The sequence below is a fragment of the Heteronotia binoei genome, chromosome 4 (genome assembly GCF_032191835.1).
Source record: "Heteronotia binoei isolate CCM8104 ecotype False Entrance Well chromosome 4, APGP_CSIRO_Hbin_v1, whole genome shotgun sequence".
NCBI lineage: Eukaryota > Metazoa > Chordata > Lepidosauria > Squamata > Gekkonidae > Heteronotia > Heteronotia binoei.
In genome coordinates this window covers 10,620,865-10,633,307 of record NC_083226.1, presented here as the reverse complement: position 1 = coordinate 10,633,307, position 12,443 = coordinate 10,620,865, and the positions used below count along the sequence as shown (strand labels likewise).

The 12,443-nt window shown below is 45.0% G+C and overlaps 1 protein-coding gene across 11 annotated transcripts in view; it reads right to left on the bottom strand.

Annotated features, from left to right (window-relative positions):
• POSTN (periostin) overlaps positions 1-12,443 on the bottom strand; it is a 75,008-nt gene that overhangs the window by 27,326 nt on the left and 35,239 nt on the right. For all 11 annotated transcript variants that reach the window (XM_060236768.1, XM_060236773.1, XM_060236774.1 and 8 more), the window contains exons 8-11: positions 9,304-9,516; positions 9,001-9,135; positions 7,650-7,798; positions 4,901-5,037 (exon numbers count right to left, since the gene is read on the bottom strand). In XM_060236768.1, coding sequence (XP_060092751.1) covers positions 4,901-5,037; positions 7,650-7,798; positions 9,001-9,135; positions 9,304-9,516 — 634 coding nt within the window. The remainder of the gene's footprint in view (positions 1-4,900; positions 5,038-7,649; positions 7,799-9,000; positions 9,136-9,303; positions 9,517-12,443) is intronic.

Here is a 12,443-nt window from a genome sequence, read left to right as displayed (position 1 = left end):
ACAGGTGGCGTTTAAAAGAAAGGACCCTAAAACGAAACCTACTTTATTGTTAGGGCAGACCTCCCCACAAACTTATATCACTTTCGGGTCACTTTAACAGTCCCGGCTTCCCTTTGACATTGCAGTTTTGAAGCAGCGGATAATTCTGGGTTTTGTCAAGTAATTGCCAAGAGATGCGAAAGAGGCTCAGGCCAGACTCATTTTGTGAGACCTCTATTGTCCTACTCAGGGTCACTCAAGACAGCGACTGAGACTTAGCGCTGTTATGGTCAGCCATCTTCAGGATATACATGGATCTCTTGGTCCTTATCAACAGAAAATTAAAACATTGAGACGTTGGGTCTTTTTCGGCTCAGTGCCAGAGAAAGGCGAGTCAGTATACGTTACCTACCATCCCCCCCCACTCCAAGATTTTTGTCATTTCGGACACACATGAGGCTTCCTTGTACCGAATCAGACCTTGGTCCATCAAAGTCAGCATTGTCTTCTCAGACCGGCAGCGACTCTCCAGGGTTTCAAGCAGAAGTCTTTCGCTTCACCTACAATCTGCCCCTTTTAACTGGAGATGCTGGGGACTGAATCTTGGGACCTTCTGCATGCCAAGCAGACGCTCTGCCACTGAGAACTCAGCCCCTTTTATTTAAAATTTACCATTTGTTTGAGACAAAGATAAGGTATGAACAGAGAGACTTCTAGGCTGCAAAAGGCCTTTGCTCTGTTCGATTGCATATGGTTGCCAACCTCCAGATGAGGCCTGGACGCCTCCCAGAATTACAATTGACCTCCAGATAAAAGAGATCAGTTCCTCTGGAGAAAGTGCTGCTTTGAAGGAGGTAGACTCTAGGACATAATACTCTGCTGAGGTTCCTCTCTTCCCTAAACCACATGCTCCCCAGGCTCCACCCCCCCCCCCAAATCTCCAGGTATTTCCCAAACCTGGAGATGGCAATTGTACTTTCAAGTGAGTTGCTTCCCATTATTCAGTCTGGCTTCCAAGCCACAGAGCTGGGCATGGATGTAAACCAGACAGATCAAGAGTTTGGGGCTTTTCTGTGAGTTGGGGGCGCACATCCTGCAGTGAACCAATGTTCCCTCGAAGCTGCAGAGTCTTGTGAGCAAAAATTCTACTTTGTGAGCTGCTGGTATTAAAGTTGCGAGCGACTGCATGAATGTGTGTGCTCTGGGGCCATCCTTCCTGAGCGAAGACAAAAATGCGTGAGCTGGAGACGAGAAGAAATCTGTGAGCTCGCTCATGCTAACTCAGCTTAGAGGGAACAACGCAGCCGACCCATCTGTCTTGAAGGTGGCAGTGCTGTGCTATATATTTTTACATGGTTATATACCTTACTGATACTATAACTAACTTGATTTTCATTGCCAAATATAAAGTATATGTGCAGTGTTTAGCATAGGGTAGAGCATATCAAAGCCAATGCATTAAGCATAAGAGCACAAGAGAAGCCATGTTGGATCAGGCCAATGGCCCATCCAGTCCAACACTCTGTGTCACATAAGAACATAAGAGAAGCCCTGTTGGATCAGGCCAGTGGCCCCTCCAGTCCAACACTCTGTGTCACACATTGGCCGAAAAAACCAGGTGCCGTCAGGAGGTAATTCAGTCGGGCCAGGACACTAGAAGCCCTCCCACTGTGCCCCCCCAGCACCAAGAATACAGAGCATCACTGCCCCAGACATAAGAGAAGCCATGTTGGATCAGGTCAATGGCCCAGAGCATTCCACCAGAGCAACCTGGCCTGAACGATCATATTCAGCAGAGTTCACTCAAAGAACAGTAGAAGTTGTAAAATGAACATACTTTCCACAGGGTGGCTTCCAAATATGTCGTATTCATCAAGAGGGCAGTTACATTTTATACACTTTGGAAAAAAAACAAAACACCCACAAAGATTGCTAGCGCTCTTCCTAAGGAGACTAAGAGGTCCCCAAAAAACAGTGAAGCGCTCAGAAAATATTTGTCGAACAAGAACTGAATATGAGCTTCCTTTCAGACAACGGGTTGGAGCGACTGCAAAATCTCCACTTGCTCTACGGGCTGCCTGTTCCGAAAGCTGAAACAGACACGCGCACAAAAACGACAACGGTCGCTTGCTCTGTCCAACATGCTGTATCCCTTCTTGCATTTCCACTCGTGCAAACTCTCGGGCAACCAATTCCGGAGTATCAGGGCATGAACCTATCTGCTTCTTCCTTCTCAAAATTGCTCCCCAAGTTACAATATGGGAGAGAGAGAAGACTGTTGCACAGGAGCTTGCACAATCCCTTCTGCAAGCAGAACGACGCTTTTTTCGTATTAGCATATCACTAGATCCACCCCTGTAGTTTGATTTCCACCCGCTGGTTTCACAGAAGAAGAGGAAATGAGTTCGGGCTGGGATCTACCATCTCCTTGAGCAAAATTCACACCTTTGATTTCAGTGGAACCAAATCCAAGTTGGTTAGCAGCCTAAAACCGCATAAGACATAGGGTGCTTTCACACAGGGACTGCTTGTCCGTGGATTTTCCCATCCCACACAGTGAAATTTAATAGCAAATTGCATTCAAATGGAATATTTAGTGTGTGTGAATGGACCCAGAGATAACCCTTGGAAAGGACTTTCCTGGAAGGAGGTGATAGAGGACATAAGAACATAAGAGAAGCCATGTTGGATCAGGCCAATGGCCCATCCAGTCCAACACTCTGTGTCACACAGTGGCAAAAAATTTTTATACATACACACACACTGTGGCTAATAGCCACTGATGGACCTCTGCTCCATATTTTTATCTAAACCCCTCTGGAAGGTGGCCATGCTTGTGGCCGCCACCACCTCCTGTGGCAGTGAATTCCACATGTTAATCGCCCTTTGGGTGAAGAAGTACTTCCTTTTATCCGTTTTAACCTGTCTGCTCAGCAATTTCATCGAATGCCCACGAGTTCTTGTATTGTGAGAAAGGGAGAAAAGTACTTCTTTCTCTACTTTCTCCATCCCATGCATTATCTTGTAAACCTCTTGAAATACAGTTCTGTCTACAAGTCATCTCTCCTTGGTTTTTTTTTTAAATAAAGTTGCAACCTGAAGTTGAGGACTACAGGTGATAGTTAACCATTAATTGGTTGGGGGTTTTTTTGCTGCCGATATATTTTATTGTATTTGTAAGCTGCCTGGATAGCCAGGTACAAAGAACAGTCTTTAAAATAATCCATATATAAATGAGAACAGGAAATCCGGGGGAGGGCAATGTATTCCCTCTGTCTTTTAAGCCATTCATGATACTCTGAAAGTAGATTTCGGTGCCTTCACTAGTTCTTGTTCTTGCTGCCTTGCCGCTGTGGGGAACAAAATCCCCAGGCTGTTGCCAGTGTTGTTCTCCAACTCATTGCCTTTTTGCGGTTGGCACAGGCAGTGGGGTCCTCGTCTGCCCTGGTATGCCAGCTCTGTGCTCTGCCCTGGTATGCCAGCTGAAAAGCCGTGTACTTAAAAGTTTGTGCCAGAGGGGAGCGGCATTCAATTTTGCAAAGGGATAACCGGGATAACAAATGCACAAATCACTAGGACTGAGGTCCCTGGACTCAAGTCGATGACTTGGAAACAGCTTCAGAGACTGTATCCAAGAACTTTGTCTTAATTGGATTCGGAGCCAGAGCCAATCAATTCTGGCCAACATTTGCGGCTGGAAACGGTGGAAGGGGAGAAATGACCCACCCCTCCTGCCCTGCTGTCCCTGGACAACATTATATGCCTGTGTGCAATCATGCGTTCAGCTTTGAGAAGCATGGGCACAACGTGACCTGATTCCAACTGAACTTGAGCTGCATTTTCCAAACCTGCCAAGGCGCCAAGGGTGAATCTTGAGGTGGTGTACATTTAGGGCCCTTTCACATATGCTGAGTAATGCACGTTCAATCTACTTCCGGTGCACTTTGTAACTGGATTTTACCAATCCAGCAGGGGTCTTCTTATTGCTTTTCAAAAAGAGGACGAGATAGGTTCACGGAGGATCAGCCTATCAATGGCTACTCGCCATGGTAACTGAGGGGAGCCTCCACATTCGGAGGCACTAAACCTGTGGATCCCAGAGCCAGGAAGCAACATCAGAGGAAGGCCTCAGCCTCTCTGCCCTGTTGCTGGCCCTTCCAAGGAACTGGTTGGCCCCTGTGTGAGACAGAATGCTGGACTAGATGGACCACTGGTCTGATCCAGCAGGGCTCTCCTTATAGTCCTTCGTTCTTACTGTGTGAAATGGCAAAACCCACTTACAAACAGTCCCTAAACTGCACTGGAAGTGGGTTCATAGAATCACAGAGTTGGAAGGGACCTCTAGGGTCATCTAGTCCAGCCCCCTGCACAATGCAGGAAACCCACAAACACTTCCCTCTAAATTCACAGGATCTTCATGGCTGTCAGATGGCCATCTAAGCCTCTGTTTAAAAACCTCCAAGGAAGGAGAGCCCCCCACCTCCCGAGGAAGCCTGTTCCACTGAGGAATCGCTCTAACAGTCAGGAAGTTCTTCCTAATGTTGAGCCGGAAACTCTTTTGATTTAATTTCAACCCTTTGGTTCTGGTCCTACCTTCCGGGGCCACAGAAAACAATTCCACACAATCCTCTATATGACAGCCCTTCAAGTACTTGAAGATGGTGGTCATATCAACTCTCAGCCGTCTCCTCTCCAGGCTAAACATCCCCAGCTCCATCCCCAGCTTACTATTGCCCCACTAAATTACTAATTGCCCATTAAAATAGTTTCTGAGCCCAGTTGACAATGTTATCCTCAAAGTGGCTGTCAAGAAATGTCTTTTATTTTAATATGAATTCCACTGCAAAACGCAGTGCAGAAATTCGGTCAGGATTTTCAGAACGAGAGCAGTTTTGATGCAATTTAGAAAAATCTGCCGTACCTGAATCGCTTATCAGATCGCAGCACTTCATACAGAGTTTTATCTGCTGGCTGGATAATCTCCCTGAAAACATGAATGAAGCCGTTCCTTCCCTCTTTGCTTCCTCGGATCATGCAGGAATTTTCAATACATACGGCCTAGTAATAAAATAAAATAAAACTATACAATTCAAACAAAGAAAGTGTAACTAATTTGCAGTGCAATCCTAAACATAGTAATACTTTTTAACACCCAGTGATTTGCAATGGGTTTTAAAGGGCGTAACTACCCTTTTAGTTTAGATTAGCACAAACTGAACCATGAAGCAAAATTATCACGTATTTTGCCCTGTATACGGTTCATAAACCAAAGTTCATGATGGATCTACCATCATGAACTTCCATGAACTTCTAAAGCAGTTTGTGGATGGTGTAGAAAGGTTTAAAGGGCCTCTGAGTCCCTTTAAACCCCTGCTTTCTGTTCCCAGTGAAAGTTGCAAAAACAGCTGAGCAGAGGGGAGGAGGCTCCCCATCTTTTGGGGAGCTTTCTACAAACCCTTTCAACAAAGTTTGAGGACCACAAACCATGAAACAGTTCCGTTCATAAATGAACCTCTCAATTCTATTTGTGGTTCGGCCACAAACCATGAACTAACATGAACCAAATTTTTCCAGTCCATGTCCATACCCCTAGGGATAACTCTGCTTAGGATAACACTGCTAGTTTCCTTGCAAACAATTTGCGTCAACTCTTTATGGAAACACGTCTAGATTGAAGGTCCTAAGGAAAAAGAACGTTACCTCTGTGTTTCATACAATTACTATAAGTATCATTTAAAAGATTCCTTCGGATAACCTTTAACCTAGAAGAAAGAGATCATGGAGGACCACTCAGCAGGTCTACTCAGAAGCAACTCCCATTGTCTACAATAGGACATACACCCAAGGAAGAGTTCTTGGGATTGTATCCCATACTTTATTTTTTGATCCACATAACCTTTACTCCAGAGTAGATACTATTTCATGTTTCACCAAATATCCTTACTGAGGACACATACATGGAAATAGAGACTAAACTTTTTGAGACGATGCTCCAATAAATCTAAATTTAGCCTTTCCAAATACATCTTTCTAAATTCCACCTTTCTAAATACATCTGAACTAATGGCCATAGAAGAGCAGAACTCTGGTCAGGATTGCACTGACATTACAAGGAAACATTTACTGTAAACTGTAAATAATTTCCAGAACAAGAAACAAAAACAATATTGACTGACCCCTCAGATGTTACTTGACCAATTCTACATAATGCAGGAAAGACTTTTAACGGAGACTGCTTTTTGAATTAAAAAGCAAATGTGGCAAGTACACGGATGCTAATTACCAAGCCCAACATATTTGAACTTCCATTATAAAATGAGAGAGATGAAAGTAAAAGGAAGGGAGAAACCCATCGTTATACAGAACTGGAAATGTAAAGGAAACCATTGGATCTGTTGAGAGTACAGAAACTGGTTTCTGATTTTTAAACAAAAAATTGAATATGGGAACACCCCCACAAAGCAGTTGTCATGAATCATTAATAAAGAATGCAAAAAAAGGGGGATAATCTCACGTATACAGGTTGCTGACTAGAAAGCGGTTATTCCTAAATAGTGAAACAATTTGAGATTTAGTATGGTGAGTTGCATCAATGACTACCTTTCAGATGCTAATTAATAAAATTAACAATACTAAAACGCAATCAGACTGTAATGCTTTTGAAAGCAATTTCGCTGCATGGGGGCTGATTGTAGTAACTGATGATCTTCACAATAATAAATCATCTGGATCTGGTGCTTTAACAAAAATTGTATATAGTTTCAAGGAAAATTTGGTGGTTCCAACAGTTAAGGAATCAGTACAGTGAAACACATCCTCATAATGTCATAAGAGGCCAAATTTGGTGAGCCGGTTTGGTGTAGTGGTTAAGTGTGCGGACTCTTATCTGGGAGAACCGGGTTTGATTCCCCACTCCTCCACTTGCACCTGCTAGCATGGCCTTGGGTCAGCCATAGCTCTGGCAGAGGTTGTCCTTGAAAGGGCAGCTGCTGTGAGAGCCCTCTCAGCCCCACCCACCTCACAGGGTGTCTGTTGTGGGGGAGGAAGGTAAAGGAGATTGTGAGCCGCTCTGAGACTCTTCGAAGTGGAGGGCGGGATATAAATCCAATATCTTCTTCTTCTTCTTCAAATTTGTACAGAGACTTCTCTGTTTATTCTGCCAAAAGGTATACTGATGTAGGAAACACAGCAGTTTGAAATAATATTCAGCCATTTTTAAAAACTTACAAGGAAAATGTTGGGACATATTCCAAATTATTGTATGACTGGAATGATTGTACTTATGATAATTGTAATTGCATTGTAATATCTGTTGATTGCTCAAGCCATTTTAATTAATTACTTTTTGGTACTGTTTACATATTCAGAAATCCTGGAGGGGGAAAAAAATGCCATAACATAAGTGAACAGAACAACATCAGGAAGATCACTGCCGTCCAAACCATGGAATGATCCAGGCAACTGGAACTGGTTTTAGATCGCTGTTTTAAATTATTGTATAATCTTATATTGTTTTAGATTGTATTTTATATTACTGTATAACCTAATTGTTTTAAACCCTATATTGTATAACTTATTGAAATGTTGTTAGCCGCCCTGAGCCTGCCTAGGCGGGGAGGGCGGGATATAAATAAAATTTATTATTATTATTATTATTATTATTCACTTACTGTGCGATACACAAACACTCTAAGTTTCTTTCCTCCCAGGGTCTCCAAGAACTGTCCGTTGTAGAGCTCATTCAGTCCAATTTTCACTTTCAAAATGTGGTTCTGAAGGATCAGTTTGAGAATTCTCTGGTCCATGGTTAAGGTGTCCTCTAAGAATTGAGACAGAGCAGAAGGTCTAAATTAGGTTCCCTTTCATGCCATACGTCAAGTTCTCACCTATTCATATTCTTGGCTTTCAGTGACTCAAATCAGTCAGTTGCCAGAATCAATCATTTTTCTCCATGTTGAACCTTCCAGTCATATCGCCAATGCCATTATCTGAGTTGTGCAATGGGTTGGAGTCCAACAAGATGCTAAGAAAGAAGCAACTTTCCCACCTCCATGCTCCACAGCCCTTCAATAAAGACATCATCCCGTGAAGTAACTAAGATGTCTCTAATAGGGACCTGGAGATGATGCTTAGGATGGAAAGGGTCTCTCTTGCTCTCTCTGTCTCTCTCATAAAAGGCCAGATTTAGTGACACAAGAAATCTCTGATGAGAGACGTTTTTGTTCTCTAATGAGAACATTTTTGTAATGTTCAAAGCAGCATGATGGAGCTGGTAATTCAACTGGGGGACTGGCACGTGGAGAGGGAAAGGGTATTCGAACCTTTTTGCTCCTATCTGGTTTCCCTGCTATAAATCACCCCCGTCTTGCTGTACCACCCACCCAATAGCAGAAGTGGAAGGATTTTGGTTTGGGGAAATGGCATGGGAAAACCTCCCACTCATAGAACCACTATCCCAATCAAATGACCAGCCCCATGGGATTCTGGGAAGGTCAAACAAGGAGGAGATCCATGGGCAGAAGCAAACAGGCAGCCCTTGAAGCACTTCTCCAAGGAGGGGCCCCTCCTCACCTCTTGGGAGAGGCTCAGGCTCTGGTCAGTGTAAGATGGGCCACCCTAAGTGGTGTGAGAGCCAAAAGATGGCTGCCTGAGAACCACTGTTGGTTCACAGGAACATACTACAGAGTTTGAGCCTCTCTACCAAAGAATTTCATTCTCTCTGTAGAGACTATTAGGCAATTTGTGGAGTTTTTAAACCCTCTGGTACATATGAACATATGAAGCTGCCTTCTACTGAATCAGACCCTCGGTCCATCAAAGTCAGTATTGTCTGTTCAGACTGGCAACGGCTCTCCAGGGTCCCAAGCTGAGATTTTTCACGCCTACTTGCCTGGACCCTTTTGAGTTGGAGATGCCGGGGATTGAACCTGGGACCTTCTGCTTCCCAAGCAGATGCTCTACCACTGAGACTTCATGTGGCTGTACTATAGTAGTGCCATCAGTTTTGCAAGAGCTCCCTACCAGAAAAGGCCCCGTTGACTGGAGCGAGCAGAGTGTATTCTTCTTCCGGCCTGAGAGACGCAGCGAGGCCCAGCTGTGCAACCAGGTCTGTGAAAGTGGCCTGTTGGGGACCACCCAGCTCTATCACCTGCTTTGCTAAAATTGAAACAAATAGGAAACATGTTAGTTTGATAACTCTGAAGCAAAGCTAATCTTCCCCCCCCCCCCTCGAAGATGCATTCTTTAACAGAGGAATGGGTCAGACCTAGATGCTGGTCTAGTGGAAACCTCTGAGAATTGACAGTCACCCAGGTGCCCACTCACCTGAGTCAGGAATCAGCACTTGGTCTACGAGATGAATGACGCCGTTGGTTGTCACAATGTCTTTTCGGTTGACCATTTTCACTCCGTTCACGGTCAGGCTTTCTCCATCACAGCCGACTTCAACTGTGTTCCCTTCCAGAGTCTCAAAGACGGCCCCACCCATGATAGCTTCAGAACACTGAAGAGTGTTCAAAACATGGAACTTCATCAGAGCTGAAGGGGAACGAGGAAAAAGAGACCTGAGTGGAGGCACTTAAAGTCCATCTGAGAAGCGTATGGCATTGCGGCTGGGGCGTATACTATTTCGAAAACGTGATGCCGTTAAATGCAACTCATTGAATGAAGTTTTCTTTTTCATTATTGCCAGTCTGAACAATCTGTGGCCCTATGTAAAGGATATACTTTGTGCAAGAGTTTTAGCACAGAGAACATAAAACACACCTAGGTTAAAAAAAAAAAACACAGCCAGACACTGGGATGTTCATGGTTATTCTTACTGTCCTGCTATGCATGTTCAACTAGCAGGCCTACTCTTGTGCAAGAGCCTCACAAGGATTACATGCCTTTGGATCATGGCTTTCACGCAGCAATGATCTGATAGGACTGCATCTATTTATTTGCATGTAGGAGGTGTCTTTCAACCCTAAAGTGTCCTCAGTTTGACTTATATCTAAACTTAAAACAATTAAAAGCTTCATTAAACAAATACCGATTTCCCACGATCCGCGCTGGAGTTACAGGAAGTGTCGCGGCTTTCGCGGAGCAAATGTAAACCGCTAAGACCCAGTTTACGTTTGCTACGCAAAAGCTGCGGCACTTCCTGTAACTCCGGCGCAGATAGTGGGAAATCTGACGGACGCTGCGCAGAGAACAGGAACGTGACCATGAGGTAAGCTGTGTGCGAAATCGGTCAAAATCATCTCAAACCACAAATTATAACAGAAAAACCTGGCAGGAAAATTCAGCAGTAGCAGTGGAAAATGCCAAGACAGGCCTCTTCAAAGGCCTGGTGTGGAAAAAGGCACCCGCCCCACACACACACAATTTCTGAATCACCAAAAGGAAGAGTCATAATAGGTTCTTGTCAGTAGCTTTGTCTTTGAGAAGCAGCTGTGTTTCTAACCTCATCATTCATATCAGCTCACAATAGGGATGCCAGCCTCCAGGTGGGAAATACAGCTCATCTCCAGACTGCAGAGATTAGTGTCCCCCCCCCCCGCCCCCCGGAGAAAACTGACACTGGAGGAAGGACTGTACTGAAGTCCCTCCCCTCCCCAGGCTCCGCCCCAAAATCTCTAGGAGTTTCCCAGCCTGGATCTAGCAACCTCCCCTCCCACATTCGATGCCGGTGACCAGGAAGGACTTGGGAAGTCTAGCATAGAATGATATTTAAGAGAGAGACCTCAGTAGAAGAAGAAGAAGAAGAAGAAGATATTGGATTTATATCCCGCCCTCCACTCCGAAGAGTCTCAGAGCGGCTCACAATCTCCTTTCCCTTCCTCCCCCACAACAGACACCCTGTGAGGTGGGTGGGGCTGAGAGGGCTCTCACAGCAGCTGCCCTTTCAAAGACAGAGTCTCAGAGCGGCTCACAATCTCCCTTACCTCCCCCCCCCCACAACAGACACCCTGTGAGGTAGATGAAGATATTAGATTTATATCCCGCCCTCCACTCTGAAGAGTCTCAGAATGGCTCACAATCTCCTTTCCCTTCCTCCCCCACAACAGACACCCTGTGAGGTGGGTGGGGCTAGAGAGGGCTCTCACAGCAGCTGCCCTTTCAAGGACAGAGTCTCAGAGCGGCTCACAATCTCCTTTACCTTCCTCCCCCACAACAGACACCCTGTGAGGTGGGTGGGGCTGGAGAGGGCTCTCACAGCAGCTGCCCTTTCAAGGACAACCTCTGCCAGAGCTATGGCTGACCCAAGGTCATGCTAGCAGGTACAAGTGGAGGAGTGGGGAATCAAACCCCTTTCTCCCAGATAAAAGTCCGCACACTTAACCACTACACCAAACTGCCAATCCCATAGAGTCCAAAGGGTCTCCATAGTCTGGAGATGAGCTGTATTACTGGGGGGTCCCCAGGTCCCTCCTGGAGGCTGGCATCCCTATCAGTGCGTAGCTCCCTTCTCCTTTCCTGCCACAATTTAGTCCTTTTTTCCCATGTGATCCTGAGAGAACTCTGCTCTGAAGCCTTTTTTCCCAATTTAATTTATTTCCCAACTCGGAAAAAAAATCTGAATTATAAACCAGAAGGGTGTGTGTGTGTAAAGAGGCCCACCCCGCCTCCATATTCTCCTCATCTGTCAGAGAACTTACTACTGTGTTGGACGCCTTGTGAAAGTTGACTTCCAGTGAGATGGGGTGGGGGCTGTGAGGTGACGATGGCATTTTGAGGTAACAAGACTAAAACAACTTGAGCAGGGTTGTTACTGGGACTCAAACATCTTCAAAACTCCTTTTGGGGGGAGAGGGTTAATTCCTAGTTAAGAATAGCTCATGTCCAGCTCATACAAGGAAGGTTGTCTATGGGACACTTCGCAACATGATTTTCAGACATCCTGTCGCCAGCGCTTAGCGCAACTCCCTTGATATCCTTTGTCCTTTTCCCGTAATTTGAAACGAGGGATAATGTCACTCCTACCCTCTGTTCTTTCTTAATGAGAAGGACAGATGTTAGGATCTGCAACATGAATAGTTCTAACTTGAGCGCTTTGTAATGCTTCTCATCCTCTGTCAACATTACAGGCGTTAAAATCCGCTGTAACTGTTTCGTTAGCTTGACTGGCTCAAGGCGTCCATAAATGCATTCAAGAGCCAAGGCTGAGTGGACATTAAATGCGTTTCATTGCTGTGGATTGCGTCCTATCCACAGGATATAAATCCAATAAACCTAAACCTAAAGCATTTGCTCACAGGTTCATAAGAACATAAGAGAAGCCATGTTAGATCAGGCCAATGGCCCATCCAGTCCAACACTCTGTGTCACACAGTGGCAAAAATTTTTTATATATACACACACACTGTGGCTAATAGCCACTGATGGACCTGTGCTCCATATTTTTATCTAAACCCCTCTTGAAGCTGGCTATGCTTGTGGCCGCCACCACCTCCTGTGGCAGTGAATTCCACATGTTAATC